Source organism: Stegodyphus dumicola, chromosome 2 (genome assembly GCF_044657685.1).
Source record: "Stegodyphus dumicola isolate Sdum_Otavi_A_Nest chromosome 2, ASM4465768v1".
Taxonomy (NCBI): Eukaryota; Metazoa; Arthropoda; class Arachnida; order Araneae; family Eresidae; genus Stegodyphus; species Stegodyphus dumicola.
In genome coordinates, this window is record NC_140769.1 from 114,589,204 (window position 1) to 114,610,726 (window position 21,523).

Below are 21,523 nucleotides of genomic sequence, written 5' to 3' on the forward strand. Positions count from 1 at the left end.
AGCAAAACATTCCAACACTCCTATGAACAAGGGTCCTAGAAGCAGAGAGCATGTGCCGATGAGAATGGTACACACTGACATATGTGGTCCCATTGATCCACCCACTAGGGAAGGTGAAAAGTATTTTGCTACAATCATAGACGGTTTTTCTAGATTTACTGAAGTGCATCTCTTAAAGCACAAGAGTGACATAAATGAAGTGTTTAAATTGTTCCTAAAGCAGAATCTTGATGTCTACAAAATTCGGTGTGATAATGCCAAGGAATATGTGTCTGGTGAACTAGCTCGTTATTGCAGGAAAAATGGTGTTATGATAGATCCTGCTCCTCCATATTCACCTCCTTTAAATGGTGTGGCTGAGAGAGCTAACAGATATCTTTTAGAGAAGGCCCGTGCTCTAATATGTGAAGCAAAGCTTTCTAAATCCTTCTGGGGCTATGCTGTACAGACAGCTGCATATCTTAAGAATAGAATTCCAAATCAGACTGTTGAAAATGTACCTTATAAGCTCAAATATGGGAAGCCGCCTGATTTGAATATTATTAAGGTGTTTGGATCTGATGCATACATGAGAGTTCCTGATAACTTAAGAAAGAAATTGGATCCAACATCAAAAAAGATTATTTTTATTGGATACTCTACCATGGGTTATCGTTTACTGGACCCAGTCACAAATCATGTTGTGGTTTCTCGAAATGTATTGTTCAATGAAGAGAAAAAGAAATGTATCTCAGTTCAAGATGATTTTTCCATAGAAAGTAAAGATCCTGCTAAAGATGAAGTAGTATATGATTCAAATGATGTAGAATATAGAAATCTTGAAGAAAGTCATGAAGAAATTACTAGGCAAAGAAGAAATATAAAATTACCTATAAAGTTGAATGATTACTTTGTGTATGAAGCTTATGTGGCAACTGTTGATACAGTAACATATGAGGATATAACATCATTGCCGACAGAAGAGCAAGTCCTATGGAGGAAAGCCATGGATGAGGAAATAGCTTCTCTTAATAAAAATAAAGTGTGGGAGTTAGTCAACTTGCCAAAGGATGAAAAGCCAATATCCTGTAAATGGGTGTTGCGCATCAAACGAAACAATGTTTACAAAGCTAGATTGGTTGCTCGTGGCTTTGAACAGAAGCCAGGTATTGATTACTTTGAGACCTATGCTCCTGTAATTAGTACATCATCACTTCGACTTGTGCTGGCTATCATTGTTCAAAAGCATCTTGAAATCTATGCATTAGATGTAAAGACTGCATTTCTGAATGGTGATCTCCAAGAAACAATCTACATGGAACAAACAATGGGCTACAGTGACAACAGTGGTCGTGTGTTCAAGCTTCTTAAGAGTCTTTATGGACTTAAGCAAGCACCGAGGCAGTGGTTCAAGAGATTTACTGATTTTATAATTCAGTTAAACTTCCAACAACTAAACTGTGAAGCATGTACTTTCGTGAGAAGAACTAAACAGAGTAAAATATTTATTGTGCTGTATGTGGATGACTTGCTAATTGCTGGTTCTAATGTTTCAGAGGTAAAAATTGTGATTGAATTACTTAGAAATGAATTTGAGATGTCCAAGGCTGAAGTTGCAAATGAATTTCTTGGAATAAGTTTTGAATATTCACAGAACAAACTTACTTTAGGCCAAAATTCTTATGTTGAAAAATTGTTAAATAGATTTAGAATGTTAGATTGTAAGCCATCTGATACTCCTCTAGTGCCTAAGTCAACTTCATCAAATTTTGTGAATGGTGAAAGATTTCATGGCCCTTATCGTGAACTTGTAGGTGCTTTGCTGTACCTATCTATGACAACTCGTCCTGATATTCTGCTTTCTGTGAACTGTCTGAGTCAGACAAGAACAGCCCACTAACAGTGCTTGGGCTGGTCTGAAGCAAATTCTTTGATATTTAAAAGGGACATCTGAACTGAAATTATTATTTTGTAAATCTAATAGTGTTGATATTATGATAAATGTTTATGTTGATGATGATTGGGGTCAGATACAAATGATAGAAAATCTATTTCAGGGTACATTATTTTCTTTAATGATTGTCCTGTAACTTGGTCTGTTAAAAAAACAAACATCTATTGCTCTGTCCTCTGCTGAGGCAGAAATTTTGGCTTTAGCAAAAGCTATTCAAGACCTAATTGTATTTTATAATGTATCTAAAGACATTTTAGGAGTAGACAATATTAAAGTTTCAGTTTATGAGGATAATCAGTCTGTAATTAAAGCAATATTGAATGAAAGTAATTGTGCTAGACCAAAACATTTGGACATTAAATTAAAGTATATTAGGGATATTGTAAAATTGTACGATATAAATCTCGTATATGTTTCTAGTGAAAATCAGTTAGCTGATTTGTTTACAAAATGCTTGCCTAAACCAAGATTGTGTTATTTAAGAGATAAATGTAAAATAATATGTGATTAAGGGAGGGTGTTGAGAATAATCACACGTACACCCCGTTCTTGTTTTAATGTCATGTATTTTAACTGTAACTGTTTTATACTTTTGCTTAGGTTGCTCTGGCAACAGTTGTAGTAGTTCTTGGTCATGGTCTGTGATATGTAGAAACGTGCTGTGCCATATGCATGAAATTCCATCTTTTAATAAAGTCTCTACTTAATTATGATCGGCCTCTGATTCACTTTTTTTAAATCTTTACAGTATGTGAGTCAATTTGAACCAGTTAAAGCTTCAACATACATTGCAAATCATAGTGCAGAATTATGGCACAGGCTCATGGGGCACTCATCTGATAAAATATTAAAAGAAATGGGTTTGCCAGTATCTGAGTCACCTTCAAGCTTTTGTGAAGAGTGCATATTAGCAAAACATTCCAACACTCCTATGAACAAGGGTCCTAGAAGCAGACAGCATGTGCCGATGAGAATGGTACACACTGACATATGTGGTCCCATTGATCCACCCACTAGGGAAGGTGAAAAGTATTTTGCTACAATCATAGACGGTTTTTCTAGATTTACTGAAGTGCATCTCTTAAAGCACAAGAGTGACATAAATGAAGTGTTTAAATTGTTCCTAAAGCAGAATCTTGATGTCTACAAAATTCGGTGTGATAATGCCAAGGAATATGTGTCTGGTGAACTAGCTCGTTATTGCAGGAAAAATGGTGTTATGATAGATCCTGCTCCTCCATATTCACCTCCTTTAAATGGTGTGGCTGAGAGAGCTAACAGATATCTTTTAGAGAAGGCCCGTGCTCTAATATGTGAAGCAAAGCTTTCTAAATCCTTCTGGGGCTATGCTGTACAGACAGCTGCATATCTTAAGAATAGAATTCCAAATCAGACTGTTGAAAATGTACCTTATAAGCTCAAATATGGGAAGCCGCCTGATTTGAATATTATTAAGGTGTTTGGATCTGATGCATACATGAGAGTTCCTGATAACTTAAGAAAGAAATTGGATCCAACATCAAAAAAGATTATTTTTATTGGATACTCTACCATGGGTTATCGTTTACTGGACCCAGTCACAAATCATGTTGTGGTTTCTCGAAATGTATTGTTCAATGAAGAGAAAAAGAAATGTATCTCAGTTCAAGATGATTTTTCCATAGAAAGTAAAGATCCTGCTAAAGATGAAGTAGTATATGATTCAAATGATGTAGAATATAGAAATCTTGAAGAAAGTCATGAAGAAATTACTAGGCAAAGAAGAAATATAAAATTACCTATAAAGTTGAATGATTACTTTGTGTATGAAGCTTATGTGGCAACTGTTGATACAGTAACATATGAGGATATAACATCATTGCCGACAGAAGAGCAAGTCCTATGGAGGAAAGCCATGGATGAGGAAATAGCTTCTCTTAATAAAAATAAAGTGTGGGAGTTAGTCAACTTGCCAAAGGATGAAAAGCCAATATCCTGTAAATGGGTGTTGCGCATCAAACGAAACAATGTTTACAAAGCTAGATTGGTTGCTCGTGGCTTTGAACAGAAGCCAGGTATTGATTACTTTGAGACCTATGCTCCTGTAATTAGTACATCATCACTTCGACTTGTGCTGGCTATCATTGTTCAAAAGCATCTTGAAATCTATGCATTAGATGTAAAGACTGCATTTCTGAATGGTGATCTCCAAGAAACAATCTACATGGAACAAACAATGGGCTACAGTGACAACAGTGGTCGTGTGTTCAAGCTTCTTAAGAGTCTTTATGGACTTAAGCAAGCACCGAGGCAGTGGTTCAAGAGATTTACTGATTTTATAATTCAGTTAAACTTCCAACAACTAAACTGTGAAGCATGTACTTTCGTGAGAAGAACTAAACAGAGTAAAATATTTATTGTGCTGTATGTGGATGACTTGCTAATTGCTGGTTCTAATGTTTCAGAGGTAAAAATTGTGATTGAATTACTTAGAAATGAATTTGAGATGTCCAAGGCTGAAGTTGCAAATGAATTTCTTGGAATAAGTTTTGAATATTCACAGAACAAACTTACTTTAGGCCAAAATTCTTATGTTGAAAAATTGTTAAATAGATTTAGAATGTTAGATTGTAAGCCATCTGATACTCCTCTAGTGCCTAAGTCAACTTCATCAAATTTTGTGAATGGTGAAAGATTTCATGGCCCTTATCGTGAACTTGTAGGTGCTTTGCTGTACCTATCTATGACAACTCGTCCTGATATTCTGCTTTCTGTGAACTGTCTGAGTCAGACAAGAACAGCCCACTAACAGTGCTTGGGCTGGTCTGAAGCAAATTCTTTGATATTTAAAAGGGACATCTGAACTGAAATTATTATTTTGTAAATCTAATAGTGTTGATATTATGATAAATGTTTATGTTGATGATGATTGGGGTCAGATACAAATGATAGAAAATCTATTTCAGGGTACATTATTTTCTTTAATGATTGTCCTGTAACTTGGTCTGTTAAAAAAACAAACATCTATTGCTCTGTCCTCTGCTGAGGCAGAAATTTTGGCTTTAGCAAAAGCTATTCAAGACCTAATTGTATTTTATAATGTATCTAAAGACATTTTAGGAGTAGACAATATTAAAGTTTCAGTTTATGAGGATAATCAGTCTGTAATTAAAGCAATATTGAATGAAAGTAATTGTGCTAGACCAAAACATTTGGACATTAAATTAAAGTATATTAGGGATATTGTAAAATTGTACGATATAAATCTCGTATATGTTTCTAGTGAAAATCAGTTAGCTGATTTGTTTACAAAATGCTTGCCTAAACCAAGATTGTGTTATTTAAGAGATAAATGTAAAATAATATGTGATTAAGGGAGGGTGTTGAGAATAATCACACGTACACCCCGTTCTTGTTTTAATGTCATGTATTTTAACTGTAACTGTTTTATACTTTTGCTTAGGTTGCTCTGGCAACAGTTGTAGTAGTTCTTGGTCATGGTCTGTGATATGTAGAAACGTGCTGTGCCATATGCATGAAATTCCATCTTTTAATAAAGTCTCTACTTAATTATGATCGGCCTCTGATTCACTTTTTTTAAATCTTTACAGTATGTGAGTCAATTTGAACCAGTTAAAGCTTCAACATACATTGCAAATCATAGTGCAGAATTATGGCACAGGCTCATGGGGCACTCATCTGATAAAATATTAAAAGAAATGGGTTTGCCAGTATCTGAGTCACCTTCAAGCTTTTGTGAAGAGTGCATATTAGCAAAACATTCCAACACTCCTATGAACAAGGGTCCTAGAAGCAGAGAGCATGTGCCGATGAGAATGGTACACACTGACATATGTGGTCCCATTGATCCACCCACTAGGGAAGGTGAAAAGTATTTTGCTACAATCATAGACGGTTTTTCTAGATTTACTGAAGTGCATCTCTTAAAGCACAAGAGTGACATAAATGAAGTGTTTAAATTGTTCCTAAAGCAGAATCTTGATGTCTACAAAATCCGGTGTGATAATGCCATGGAATACGTATCTGGTGAACTAGCTCGTTATTGCAAGAAAAATGGTGTTATGATAGATCCTACTCCTCCATATTCACCTCCTTTAAATGGTGTGGCTGAGAGAACCAACACGTATCTTTTAGAGAAGGCCCGAGCTCTAATATGTGAAGCAAAGCTTTCCAAATCCTTCTGGGGCTATGCTGTACAGACAGCTGCATATCTTAAGAATAGAATTCCAAATCAGACTGTCGAAAATGTACCTTATAAGCTCAAATATGGGAAGCCGTCTGATTTGAATATTATTAAGGTGTTTGGATATGATGCATACATGAGAGTTCCTGATAACTTAAGAAAGAAATTGGATCCAAAATAAAAAAGATGACTTTTATTGGATACTCTAGCATGGGTTATCGTTTACTGGACCCAGTCACAAATCATGTTGTGTTTCTCGAAATGTATTGTTCAATGAAGAGAAAAAGAAATGTATCTCAGTTCAAGATGATTTTTCCATAGAAAGTAAAGATCCTGCTAAAGATGAATTAGTATATGATTCAAATGATGTAGAATATAGAAATCTTGAAGAAAGTCATGAAGAAATTACTAGGCAAAGAAGAAATATAAAATTACCTGTAAAGTTGAATGATTACTTTGTGTATGAAGCTAATGTGGCAACTCTTGATACAGTAACATATGAGGATATAACATTGTTGCCAAAAGAAGAGCAAGTCCTATGGAGGAAAGCCATGGATGAGGAAATAGCTTCTCTTAATAAAAATAAAGTGTGGGAGTTAGTCAACTTGCCAAAGGATGAAAAGCCAATATCCTGTAAATGGGTGTTGCGCATCAAACGAAACAATGTTTACAAAGCTAGATTGGTTGCTCGTGGCTTTGAACAGAAGCCAGGCATTGATTACTTTGAGACCTATGCTCCTGTAATTAGTACATCATCACTTCGACTTGTGCTGACTATCATTGTTCACAAGAATCTTGAAATCTATGCATTAGATGTAAAGACTGCATTTCTGAATGGTGATCTCCAAGAAACAATCTACATGGAACAACCAATGGGCTACAATGACAACAGTGGTCATGTGTGCAAGCTTCTTAAGAGTCTTTATGGACTTAAGCAAGCACCTAAGCAGTGGTTCAAGAGATTTACTGATTTTATAATTCAGTTAAACTTCCAACAACTAAACTGTGAAGCATGTACTTTTGTGAGAAGAACTAAACAGAGTGAAATATTTATTGTGCTGTATGTGGATGACTTGCTAATTGCTGGTTCTAGTGATTCAGAGGTAAAAATTGTGATTGAACTACTTAGAAATGAATTTGAGATGTCCAAGGCTGAAGTTGCAAATGAATTTCTTGGAATAAGTTTTGAATATTCACAGAACAAACTTACTTTAGGCCAAAATTCTTATGTTGAAAAATTGTTAAATAGATTTAGAATGTTAGATTGTAAGCCATCTGATACTCCTCTAGTGCCTAAGTCAACTTCATCAAATTTTGTGAATGGTGAAAGATTTCATGGCCCTTATCGTGAACTTGTAGGTGCTTTGCTGTACCTATCTATGACAACTCGTCCTGATATTCTGCTTTCTGTGAACTGTCTGAGTCAGACAAGAACAACCCACTAACAGTGCTTGGGCTGGTCTGAAGCAAATTCTTTGATATTTAAAAGGGACATCTGAACTGAAATTATTATTTTGTAAATCTAATAGTGTTGATATTATGATAAATGTTTATGTTGATGATGATTGGGGTCAGATACAAATGATAGAAAATCTATTTCAGGATACATTATTTTCTTTAATGATTGTCCTGTAACTTGGTCTGTTAAAAAAACAAACATCTATTGCTCTGTCCTCTGCTGAGGCAGAAATTTTGGCTTTAGCAAAAGCTATTCAAGACCTAATTGTATTTTATAATGTATCTAAAGACATTTTAGGAGTAGACAATATTAAAGTTTCAGTTTATGAGGATAATCAGTCTGTAATTAAAGCAATATTGAATGAAAGTAATTGTGCTAGACCAAAACATTTGGACATTAAACTAAAGTATATTAGGGATATTGTAAAATTGTATGATATAAATCTTGTATATGTTTCTAGTGAAAATCAGTTAGCTGATTTGTTTAGAAAATGCTTGCCTAAACCAAGATTATGTTATTTAAGATAAATGTAAAATAATATGTGATTAAGGGAGGGTGTTGAGAATAATCACACGTACTCCCCGTTCTTGTTTTAATGTCATGTATTTTAACCGTAACTATTTTATAGTTTTGCTTAGGTTGATGTGGCAACAGTTGTAGTAGTTCTTGGTCATGGTTTGATATGTAGAAACGTGCTGTTCCATGTGCGTGAAATTCCATCATTTAATAAAGCCTCTACTTAATTATCATCGGCCTCTGATTCACCTTTTTTTAAATCTTTACAGGCAACAAGTTAAGTTAAAAAAAAGTCGTTACTTGGAGTGTTCCATCATAAGGGTTGTGTAAGCCTTATTTCTTAAAAGTTTGTTATATTTTTATGCCAAAAAAATAAGTAATATGTTGCAAACAGGAATGGAAATTGTAAAAATAAATATGCTGTTTCTTTTAAGACCAAAATAAGCATCTATTTAAATTATGAAATCCTCTGGCTAATCAGATTCGATTTTGTTTTTCCATCAATACCCACGGTTCTCTCTGCTCCATAGTTACTTAGAGACAAAAAATTTCCATATTACAAATAATGAAACAATATTAAAAATGTTGACTTAAATCAACTGAGCTGACTAGTTTTTAAGCTCTTGTTCAGTATTACCTTTCTCCATTAATTTACACTCATGTCCATAAATTAAGGATAATGCAAAATCAGGCAAAGGAAGAGTTCGAAGCAAAATAAATTTGACTTATTTGTAAAGCTTATTTATTAAACAAAAGGTAAAGAACAAAAAAAGATGATATATGTTTGATATTATTAAAAAATTTAGCGATTTTTTCTCCCTGGATCAAATTACAAAAAACACCTATTTACAAAAAACCAATATTACATGGTTGGTATGATTGTTAATACATTGTATGTCTCCCAGACGATGCAATACAGTCCGTGCAACGCCTAGGCATGCTGAATATCAAATTATCGATATGATCTTAAGGGATATTACACCACTCAAAACGCAATGCTTTCCGAAGTTCCGGTAGACATGTAGGAGGAGGTTGATGGGCTGCAAATCGTCGGCCAAGCATGTCCCACACGTGCTCTACTAAATTGAAGTCCGGTAAGAATACTGGCCAGTCCATACGGGTTATATCCTCTGACTGAAGGCATTCACTTACGATGTTTGCACGGTGAGGACGAGCGTTGTCATCCATAAACCCAAATTGTGTGCCCATGGCGCCCCGAAACAAACGTACATGTTGTTCCAGAATGACGTCCCGATAGATTTGGTTTGTTATGGTTCCAATTTGAACATGCAGGTCAGTTCTGGAACCCAGAATAATTCCACCCCAAATGAGCACTCCTGCACCACCGTAACGGTATTGTTCAATGATGTTTTCTTGGTGATAAAGGGTACCTGGAGCTCTCCATATGAAAGTCCAGCAAGAATCAGACTGCAAGCTAAACCTGGACTCGTCGGAAAACATCACACAAGCCCACTGTTGCGGTGTCCACAATGCATGAGCTCTACTCCAGGCCAACTGCAGGCGACAGTGAGTTGCAGTAAGTGGAACGCACCTGTGACAGGTCTACGAGCATATAGACCAATCTGCCCTAAGCGTCTGTACACGGTCTGCCTTGAAATTGTCGTACCAGTGGCTGAAGAGAGCTGACGAGACAGGTCTGAGGCTGTGCTCCGCCTGTTTCTTTGGCAGTAACTGCCAAATACCGGTCCTCATTCGGCGTTATAACTCTGGGGCGACCTGTGCTGTAACGTCTACTCAAATTACCATCATCTTGGAATCGTTGCCAAAGCCTGGAGATGACACTCTGGGCAATTCTAAGTTCGTCTGATACTTCCAGTTGGGTACGTCCACATTCCAGACGGCCGATAATTTTACCACGTAAAAAATCATCCAAATGCGTCCTTTGTGTCATAACTATTTGGTTATTGCACTGAAATGCTTATAAAGCGCCTGCAAACAATTTTACTTCTTTGCCTGTATTCTTTATCTATCACTCTCTTACACTCTCGTCACTGTGACGTACCATCGGTGTCATCTGGTTACTTCCTGAAATTAGCATATGATTCTTGAAGATGCGTGTAGTGATTTTACAGGTGATATATTTATTTTAGAGTTCGATTTCCGTGTTACTCCGAATTATCCTTAATTTATGGACATGAGTGTAGTTAAGATTTCAGTTAAAGAAATCTTAACTAAAGAAGTAGAATTCAGTTAAATGGGACTTTACTGTATAGCATCGTATGAAATAAATTTAACGACAAAATGGTAAAAATGAACAGGCATTCTTATAAGTAACTTTAAATGCACAACTATAAGCATGTAATTAGTATAATTAAATGTTTCAAAATTTATGTAAAAGCTACAAACCTTAAAAACTGATGTTTCGGTACCTTTGACAGTCAACTTATGCTTGTATAAATTCACATCGATTCCAGCAACACCGCTAGTTTCTACTAAATTCTCGAGATTACTTCCATACTTCTTAAATAGTCCTTTTATTACTCCAGCTTTTCCATGTTTAGGCAATAAAGAAATTTCTCTTACACTTTCTTCTGCTATTGCATTCAAAAAAGAATTAACTTCCAATTTGACAGAATTACAAACCGATGCACTTCCAAAAATTGATATAACTTTCCTATACTTATCAGCATCCACAAAACAGTTTGGTTTATCTTTACAAATTTTTCTGATGTAAACCAGACTGTCTTCTAAAAAGAGTCTCTCTAAAACAGGATTACCATCACATTTAATCTGATCACCATACAAAATATTTTGAATTGCCCTTCTGGCATCAGTGGCATCAGAAACATTGTTACTAGCTATCTGAATTCTAACAGTGCTTGAGTCCTTAGGCACAGCTGTTATATCTAATGTTTTATCACTGTCTGAGGTATCTTTGAAAAACTTCAAGGCTTCATCAATTTGTTCTTTAACTGCTGAAAAAATTTCTGTTTTACAAAACAGTGTTGTCTGAAGATATGGCTTCATATCAAAGCCTGGATATAAATGACACCTGTTTTTAAGCATATTTACTGCATTTTCACCATCATAGGCATTTTCAAAGAATATTAATGCATTCCAAGTAAAATCTTTTGGAGATGGTTTTTTAAGATCAATATGCAGTTTATCTTTTGGAGTAAATTCACCAAACATAGATATTAAGCCTTGCTTAACAATTTCTAATTCATCTCGAGAGCTTTCATACACCTTTTTCCTCACAATAATACATTTGGTTAATTTAATATCATCAGGCATTAGTGATTTCACTAATGTTTCAAATTCCTCTCTCTTGGTATCACATGGAAGACCAGAAAATCTCAAATCTTGCGACTTCTTACTGATAGAACATTTTATAGGCATATTTCGATATGTGATACTCCTGTTACATACACTATTTGATATTAGAGGTAAAAGAGCAGCACATTCAAAACTGGCAAATGCTTCACCAGTACAAGGTCGTCGCATATAAGATACTACTACCCTATACATACACTGTCTATTATCTGGCACAGTAGTTTTAATTATACTTTGTAAGGAAAATGACTGTTCATTTTGGAACATATTTAAAGCTTGTTTGGCATGAACAGGGCTTTGAAATGTTATTTTAAAGTAATTTTTCCATTCCCGAACTGTGGATATTGTACCACAGATCTGAAGTTTTTCAACTACAGTTTGGATATTGTCATTATTATTAATAATAAGTTTAAGATCTCTGAATTCACCAGGTATCACAACATCTTTAATCTCAGCCCCAGTTGATACTATGCCAGTTAATTCAGAGTTCTCTAAAAGACAGAATTCTTTTTCTTCAATTGCCAATGTTTCTTTAGCTTTTTCAATAATGGGACAAATTACTGATTCGACTACTTCAAACTTTGGTTCTGGAGCAAATATTTTAACTTCCCCTTTAGGGATATTAACGTCTAATATAACAGAATCACTTCCAACTAGCATTTTTAATTTGTTTTCAAGAAATTTACGATGAACACCATTTTTTCCAACTATTTCACGCAACAAAACAGTTTTACCAATAGGTGATATGCAGAAATTTCTTAACTGCAATGATTCTAGGGCTTCTAAATTTATTTTTAAAGCACGTGATTTTATAGCTTCCAGAATCATGTCTTTTGTAATTGGGCTTATATTTATAAGATATGTCGTATTTGTTTTCAGAACAGTGTCATACACAAGAAATTGAGGCCTCCAATTCCCAAAGGTGCTTAATGATGAGGATGGATGAATCATAAGCTCCCCTGGAATTTTGGCTGATCTATAACCATACCTTACATGGCCTGAAAAAACGCAAATATTTTCAGAAAAACTATAAAATATGATTTTTAATAATTCCTCATTATGTAAATCATCATTAAATTTTGCAGGTATTTTCAAATTTATTTCCTTCGTCAGAATTAAAATCAGTTCATTGACTAAATTATGTGCAGTTCTCATAGATTGTGCATTTATGCAATTCAACACACACCACTTGGATTTTGATATTTTTGGAACACTAAACCATTCTTTATAGACATCTAAATATGTCAGAAAATCACTTTCATTTTGGCAAAATCTCATTTTCTTCTTATCAGCCTCATTCTTGTTTTCACTATTACGAAAGAAAATACTTCGAGAAACAGTAATTAGTGACGCTAAGGACACTGCTTCAAATCCAATATTACTATCTATGCCTTTTAATATCAGAAAACTTAGTCGAGGTTCTAGAGGCAAATAGGACATCTGTCTTCCCAATGCAGTCAACGACAAATCAGTTTCATTCACAGCTTCTAAATGCATGAGTTGTTCCATTGCTAATTTTAATGATTCTTCTGATGGTGACTGAACAAAGTCGAATTGCACAGGATTTTTCACTCCCATTTGCATTAACTTTAATAATGCCTGACCCAAATTAACACGTAAAATCTCGGGAACATTTCCTTCAACCATATTATCGTAATTTTTCTTACTGTACAACCGGAAACATTTTCCAACCTGTGTTCTTCCTGCACGTCCTCTACGCTGCTCAGCTGAACTTCGACTGACAAAGCCAACACACAGAATGCTCATATTCCTTACAGAATCATACTGGGATTCCTTTACCATACCACAATCAACAACATATCTAATTCCAGGTATTGTTACAGAAGTCTCTGCACAATTTGTTGAGAAAACTACTTTCCTCATACCAACAGGAATACGCTCAAATATCTTTTGCTGTTCCTGAACATCTAATTTACCATGAAGCTGTAAAATTTTTATTTTGCTGTAATAATTTTCATCTTTTACTTTTTTGGTCAAAGCTTCTACAGCTTTCTCAGTTTCAGCAGGTGTTGTTAAAAATGCCAAAATATCTCCAGATTCTTTTTCTGTATTTAGAATATCATGTACAGTATCAACAGTTTTTTGAAAGAAATCCCAACCAAGTGAAACATCTTCATTAAACCACATATCTTCAACAGGGTATATTCGGCCAGACACATGCAGTACAGCATCATCAGTTATGTTAAAATAATCACGAAAAATAGACGTATCAATAGTAGCTGATGTAATTACAAGTTTTAAACTTGGTTTTGCTTTAAGATAACTTTTAAGCATTCCTAATAAAAGATCTGTATAAACTGTTCTTTCATGGGCTTCATCAACAATAATACAGGAAGCATTTTCTATGTCATTATTAATTACCATTTTCAACATTGTGAAATCTGTGACATATAAAATAGCTGTTTTAATAGATTTTTTAGTTGACATACCTACTTCATATCCCACAATATCACCCAGACTACAACCAACTTGAGAACTCACATATTTAGCAAGAGATATAGCAGCAATTTTTCGTGGCTGGGTGCATATTATAACTCCATTTTTAGACAGGATTTGCTCTCGCCATACATATTGGGTTAACTGAGTACTTTTTCCTGAGCCAGTTTCAGCACGAATTATAGTTACTTGATGCTTCTTTATTTTCTTGAGAATAATGTTTTTCTTTGCATAAATTGGTAGAGCAGAAGAAATACAATTACATTCTCGAGAATATTCTCGTAAAATATCATCCAAGCAATGATCAAGGTTCTCAGAACAAATATCAGCTTTACTTAATTTATTTATTATTTCTGATGTGAAATTCAGAAAAGTTACCTTTTGTTCATTCATCTCATTTAGTTTTTCTGACAGCACTTCTTTTGCTCCTGGTACCTGAAGAATGGGTGATTTCTTCAATTTAGACACTTCTTCTTGATGCTTGCTCAAAAAATAATTTTTTTTCTTCTCAACCATGGAAATGTAATCGTTTATTTTCTTTTTGTTCAAATCCTGCATATTATCTAATACATTTACACAAAAATTATTAAATCCTAATTCATCATGTTTCACCAACTTCAGAAATTTAGGAGCCATAGGATCTTTCATTTGTTTCTTTACCAGTATCTTCTTAGCTTTTTGAGCTTTGCTTAAACTTTTGAAATTAACCAAGAAACAACCCTCTACACTGTTTCCATCCCAATTCAATGTCATATCACTAATATTCCACAGTTTTCCCAACTCATTTTTCCAATACTCAATATCGCCAATTCTTTCACTCACATAAACATATAATGTACCTCCTTTGCTATTATTATCATCAACTGAAGAATTTAACTTCTCTGAACTCTTTTCTTTGCTAACGAGAAGCTTACTTTTATGACCATTTTTATAAACTGTGCCTAATTTATTACCCTCTAAAATACCTTCTGAACATGTAATTTGAAGTTTACAGTCACCTAAAGTACAAGACGAAAGACGTGACATAGCTTTTTCTCTAGCACACAGATCAGGAAAACAAATAATTGCTAATGATCCATTTAACATTTTTACTCTGCCCTTTATACCTGTAATTTTTTCTGTTAAATAATTTTTTATAAACTTCTTGTTCATCTGTTTGGGCAGATTTGAGACATTAATAAAAAACTGAGTATCTTCTTCTCTGGATCGCTCAGCTACATCTTTAATAAAATCCTCAAAAAAGACAACTCTGTCTGCTGCAGATATTAAAGAAGGTTTTGCGTTTTTCTTGCAAATTAAATTAACATAAATATGGTGCTTGTAACGCATATCACTTAAATAAGAAGCGAAATCTGAATCACCTGAAATTAACACAACTGCTGCGTCACTTCTTCGATGTGTATTTTGAAAGTCCATAAGAATTATCATAAGTTTCTGATCAGCAGCATTTTTACTATGGGAACTCTTATGAATAATAGTAACAGAAGCTTCATCCAAGTCTTTTACAATAGAATCACTTAAATTTGACACATCACAGGCAACAATAAATTGAGTTTCAGTTCGTCCTTCATAAAATTTATTTCTCACATGATTAACAAAATCAACTGCTGACTTTGTAGATGGCAAGGAACAGTTTTCAATATCCCAACAAACAATGACAAATTTTTCAGTCTGGGATGCATTTAATGGCATTAAATCATACTTGCATGACCCTATTTCACTGTCTTTCACACTTGACACAATAGAAAATTCACTCTCATCAGATGATGTTCCATCTGTTTCTACATCTGAAACATTACTTCCATCAGATGACCTATGAGAAATGGAAGCATTATCATCATCATCATCTGATTCTTTAGATTTTACTGATGTCCAATCCAGAGAAGTATTTTCTGACATACGCTGAAATGAAAGTAAAGGAGTGACACTTACATTTGATTTTTTCGTATCTTCCCAAAAATTTACTTTTTTCGCTCTTTTCTTCTTTTTATGAGTTTGTTTTGCTTTATTTTCAGGCTTGACAGCATTACTGTTTTTAAGTTTAAAAACCGGATTTTTCAAAGGAAACTGTTTGCTTGAAGTCACAGTGTTTGGAACATTGGTAAATTTATTTAGATTAGTTGACATTCTGAGCTGATTAATAGGCTTCTCAGCTTGTGCTGATGACAAATTCTGACTACTGGAATGGCTAGATTTAGTATTTCCTTTGGTGTATGGCAAAGTGTTCTTTATATTCGACATACTTATAGGTGAGGACATATTTCTAGCAAACGGTGGCTTGAAATTTTGATGTGAAGAAATACTTTGAGACATGAGATGAGAATTTTTCTGAGGATTTGTGGATTTGGATGAATCATACTCATAATTACCATGAAATACACGAACTTGGGCTGGCGTTGAGTCATGTGTGCCATGGGATTTTGAATAATTACCTGAATGAGATGGATATGTTGTCTTCTGTTTCTCATTCACATTGCTTTTTAAAGGGGAAATACTTTTAGCTAAACTCTGAGGTTTCTGGTTATAAGCACCAGGAAAATGAGCAGATGGAAAATGCTGGCTATTTTGATTCGAGCTTTGAAAACCTGTAGAAAAAGAGAGCAAAGAATGATCACAGTCTTGATCTAATTTCACACCTGTTTCAAATAATAAACCTGGAGAACTTCGGTAACGCATTTCTTTGTTATACATTTCTTTCTGATTTACAGAATTATTTTGTTTTTTCCCACCATATTTACCATGATAAGATAGATTACTTTCAGGTTTCCCAGGGTGTGTAAAATTTTCACATCTAAATTCTCCTGAAACTGTTGGTTGTGGCTGTTTTTTCTTCTGAGGCTGGTTGTTTTTACCCTGAACATCTCCTGACTGCAGATGCTTTTTCCTCTGAGGCTGATCTTTCTTATCTTGAGTACTGCCATTTGGCTTTCTTGGCTTTGCATAAAATTTCTTACCAGAGTCTCCAAAATTCATATCTGGAATGAAAATTTAAAATGTTTAGAACATAATTCAAATACTACGCTCATCAAAATTATAAACATGTATAACATAAATGACAATTTATTAGCATTGCATTTAAATGTTAAGACAGAAATTTTTAAAATATACACTTATAGGCATAAACACACACACTAAAAAAAATCAGTTTAGAAAACATTACTGAACACAAAATTTAACTAAAGAAATAATTCGTAAAACTAGCAGATGAAAAATATTTGCAATACATATCAAGCTCAATGTTTGTGTAATAGATTAATAGAATGTCCAAGTTAAAAAATTTTGACAATGTACTAAGTTAAAAAATTTTGACAATGTACTCTACATGTTTAAAATGAAACTGATACGAATAGTAAAATATTAATAATAAGTTAGAAAGTATGGTGAAAATGGCATCACATCTGCTTGCTGCCAACTAGAAAAGTTGACAAGATTTCTTCATAAAATTCCTTAATTTTAATCCATATGAAGTATATGTGATTTTTAAAAAAATTCTAAAATCATATTATACAAGAAAACATTAGCCATAATCATTGGTTGTGGACACTTGGTCGACAGGACACTTAACCCACAAAACATTTAGCCAACAGGGACACTTATTAGACAGGACATTTAGCCAGCAGGGACATTTAGCCGAAAGGACATTTAACTGACACAAAAAGTTAGCCGTCAGGACATTTAGCTACGGGATACAGTCAAAAGTTGTTAATACGGACTTGTCAGCGATTCCGGATTATCGATTTTTCCAGTTTATAAATCATCAGTTTAAATCTGGTAAGATGGCATGCAGAAATTATAAAATTAAAAATATGAAACCGTAATTTATGAAATAAAGAATAATTATGATCTAAAGGGTATCAAAATTAAAAAAAAAAAAAAAAAAGCTTAATATTTATTTGTTTACTTTTAAACATTTCTTTCAATGTAGTTGTTTAAGATGCTTCGTTTTATGTGATAATGCTTTCTCTTTAATTCTATAAACAGACAATTTCTTGTTCAGTTACGAAGTTCTGCTGTTCAAGTCCTATAATTGCCGTGTCAAGAATACCGACTAATTTGTCAATCGAAATTTTTTCGTTTTCAATAACCTCTGTGTCACTTTCTTCGCTATCGGAAGCGAATTATAATGACGAGGAATTTGATTTAAATCATATCAAAGACGGAGTACATCGAGATGAAATACTACATTTAGTAAGGAATTATAAGCCAAATAAAATAAAAACATCTGCCCTGAAGATAAGGATAGTGCTGAAAGATCAACTTCCAGTTCATTGCGCGCCGCGACGTTCCCCCCCCCACACACACACACATGCAGAGCAGCGTGAAATTGATAAACATTTCAGAATGGTTAGATAAACAAAGGATATGCCTTTATCCATTTTTTGCAGCAATTCCACTTTTTGTTTAATGGACTTCGAAACATACTTTCGCTTTGTAGATCCTTTACATATTAGTAAATATATATCAGAAATTCAATTTGACACAATCGAAAGTTCAAGCTTACTTTTATAAAATTGCTCTAACAGTCTGCAAAAAATAATAAGCCGAATCCAATTCAAAGATTAAGGAACAATGCAATCTGCAACATTAACTGAATTAGATAATTTTAGCTTAGCTTATACCGTCCGTTATACATTAAACGTGCATTTGTAGACGTATTTTGCACATGCGCAAACGCATATTCGCAGCCATAAAGGTGTTACGCGCTGACGCATGCGCAGGAAGTTTGTAGCTTTGAGGTCCGGATTATAGATCATTCCGGATAATGGGTGTCCGAATTAACGACTTTTGACTGTACTTAACTGTCAAGACATTTAGTCAACAGGACACTAAGCCGACAGTGACGTTTAGCTGACACGTATCCAATAATTATTCAAATTTACTATCAATTACAAAATTTCTCGACTTTTTCATAAATTCAATATTTAAGTTATTTTTTCACTATCAGTAAAATTCATTTTTCGATTCTTAAAGATCTCATTACAGGATTCTTACCTGTAATTCTCCCAACAAACGTTCACTATTGATAAAACACAATTTCATTTCGTGTTTCTTAGAGCATTATTTTCTATCAAGAATAACAGATTTTCTTTGAAAAAATTCTATTACAGACTTTTTGTCCCTGGAAAATTCCCAAACTGTTAAATCCAAAGATTATTTTAAAAAATAATTAATTAAACCACTATGCCAATGGGACTTTAAAAATTTTGAACAAAAAAGATTGCCTGTTCTAAATTTATGTGCAGGGAGCACTTTTGCTAGACTTGGTGCTTTTATGCATATATTTTGGTTCTGATTTCATATGGTCCCCTAAATGGAATAGTATTGTATTACTATCTCTATGTGCTCCAAGTCATTGTTATTCAAAAGCTTATTAGAAATTAAAGCGTTGTTATAATGAAATTTCTTTACCTCAAAATTATCCTCTTTTTTAGTGTGGTTTGTATTATGGCAGTCTGCGAAGCTAGCCAATGCTCGCAAATTCAAAAGAACCGAATTACTTGAATTTTGTGACAAGGTTCAGTATTTCACTTCTATGAAACAAACTCAAGTTTTGTGTTACCAGAAACAAGTCTGCTAAAAACAAGTGCTGAATATCTGCAAGCAATGACTGCACCATGCGGCCAAACCACACAAACATGAAAAATTCATCTCTGCAGCTCCCTACAAGTTCTTCGACCTCTTACGATTAAGTGTGAGATGACATGCTCTGACACTGCATAAGCAATAATTTGTTCAATAACGCCTCCACTTGGCATCACAACAGTCATAACTTTAAGACCACACACAGTCAAAAGATTTTAGTGATCTCTGTTTGTCACCAAAGCCTCTCAATTTTAGATAAGCTGATAGAACCAGGGCTGTGGAGTCGGAATCGGAGTTGGCCAGATTTTTGGGTAAATGCAGTCAGAGCTGGAATTGCTGAAAACACACTGACTCCAACTCTAGTTTTTGTTGGACAGTTTCAATTTGAAATGAAATTAATGTTAATTGAAAAAAATCAGTGGCAAACTGAGTTATTATTTTTATTTATAGACTATATATATTAATAATATTTAGTTATTTTCCATTTAATTGACATTATCAAATAAATATAAGGGAGGATGATGGATGTGATATATTTGATGCAGTCTAGTGTTAGGAATGGAGACAAATAGATAAGCAAAGATTCATCTGGATTAACATATATTGAAATACAAAACCATTATAGGCACAGTAAATGTTACGTGGTAAGCATGGTAAAGTAAACAAGTGACAACAACTGAAAACAATGCCAAGAAAGAAAAAAAAAAATTGAAAAGTACCACAATTTTGTTTATGGATGGAAAGTTACAGTACAAAGTGATCATAAATCGTTAATGGCAACTGTTAAGAAACCATTGCATAAAATTTCGTCTAGAATGCAAAGGATGATCTTAAAATTACTAAAGTATGATTTTGAGATAAATTATGTTCCAGGTAATTAAATGTTTTTTGCTGACACTTTGTCACGAGCATATCCTGTGAATGAAACTATTAGTGATGATCCTGAAATGCTAAATGTTGTTCACATTATTTCAAAATATTTGCCTATGAGTGAAAGAAGAGTGGTGCAATTTAGGAAAGAAACTGAATCAGATCCAGATTTGCAAATAGTTATGAAATATATTAAAGAGGGCTGGCCTAAATGTTACAAAAAAAGTAGATAGTAGTGTAAAAACATACTTTAAAGTTAAAAATGATCTTTATATTAATGACGACTTGTTATTTATTAATGAAAAATTAGTTGTACCTTATGGTTTGAGAACAGATATGTTGCAAATAATTCATGAAGCGCATTTTGGAATTGAGAAATGTAAAAGTAGAGCCCGTGAAATTTTTTACTGGCCAGGTATGGCAAATGACATTGAGCAGCTTGTTTCCAAATGTGAAATATGGGAAAAATTCAGAAATAGAAATCAAAAAGAACCTCTAATGCAACATGAAATTCCAACTAAACCATTCGAAAAAATTGCCCTTGATATCTTGCAATTTGCTAGACAAAATTACTTAGTAGTTATCGATTATTACTCTAAATGGATTGAGGTTTCTATCATTCAAGATAAGACAGCAAATGAAATTATGATAAAGTTAAAATGCATCTTTGCCAGGTATGGTATTGCAAATGAAGTCGTTTGCGACAATAATCCCTGTAATAACTACTTATTTAAGAAATTTGTTGCAGATTGGGATTTCATTTCAACTTAAATTTAGTAGCCCTAGATATCCTCAAAGTAATGGGTTGGCTGAAAAAGCTGTAGGAATAGTGAAAAATATCATGAGGAAAGTGCAAAATATAAGTGTAGGCTTAATGGAATATCAAAATACCCCAATTAGTGGAATAAATTTGTCTCCTGCACAACTTTTACTTAATAGAAGATTAAGGACAAAATTACCTATCAGTAATAAATTGTTAAATACCAAAATAAACAAACCTTATTCTAAATTTCGTGCACTTCAAGCTAGGCAAAAATATTATTATGATAGAACCGCACAGAAACTGCCTGAGTTAAAACCTGAGATAGTATAACCTTGTTCAACTTTAGAACTGGGCAATGGGATAAAGGCGAAATAATTTCAAAACATAAAGCTCCTTGATCCTATATTGTAAGAAATTCAAATGGGGAAATATTAAGAAGAAACAGACGCCATATAAAATTTTCAA

At 33.9% G+C, this 21,523-nt stretch overlaps 1 protein-coding gene across 1 annotated transcript in view; it reads right to left on the reverse strand.

The window, feature by feature from the left end:
• Window positions 1-21,523, reverse strand: part of LOC118198431 (uncharacterized) — a 199,768-nt gene that overhangs the window by 75,126 nt on the left and 103,119 nt on the right. Inside the window, exon 2 of the mRNA XM_085811041.1 lies at window positions 10,459-16,817. Within this exon, the coding sequence (XP_085667167.1) occupies window positions 10,459-16,815 (6,357 nt within the window). The 5' untranslated portion in view covers window positions 16,816-16,817. The remainder of the gene's footprint in view (window positions 1-10,458; window positions 16,818-21,523) is intronic.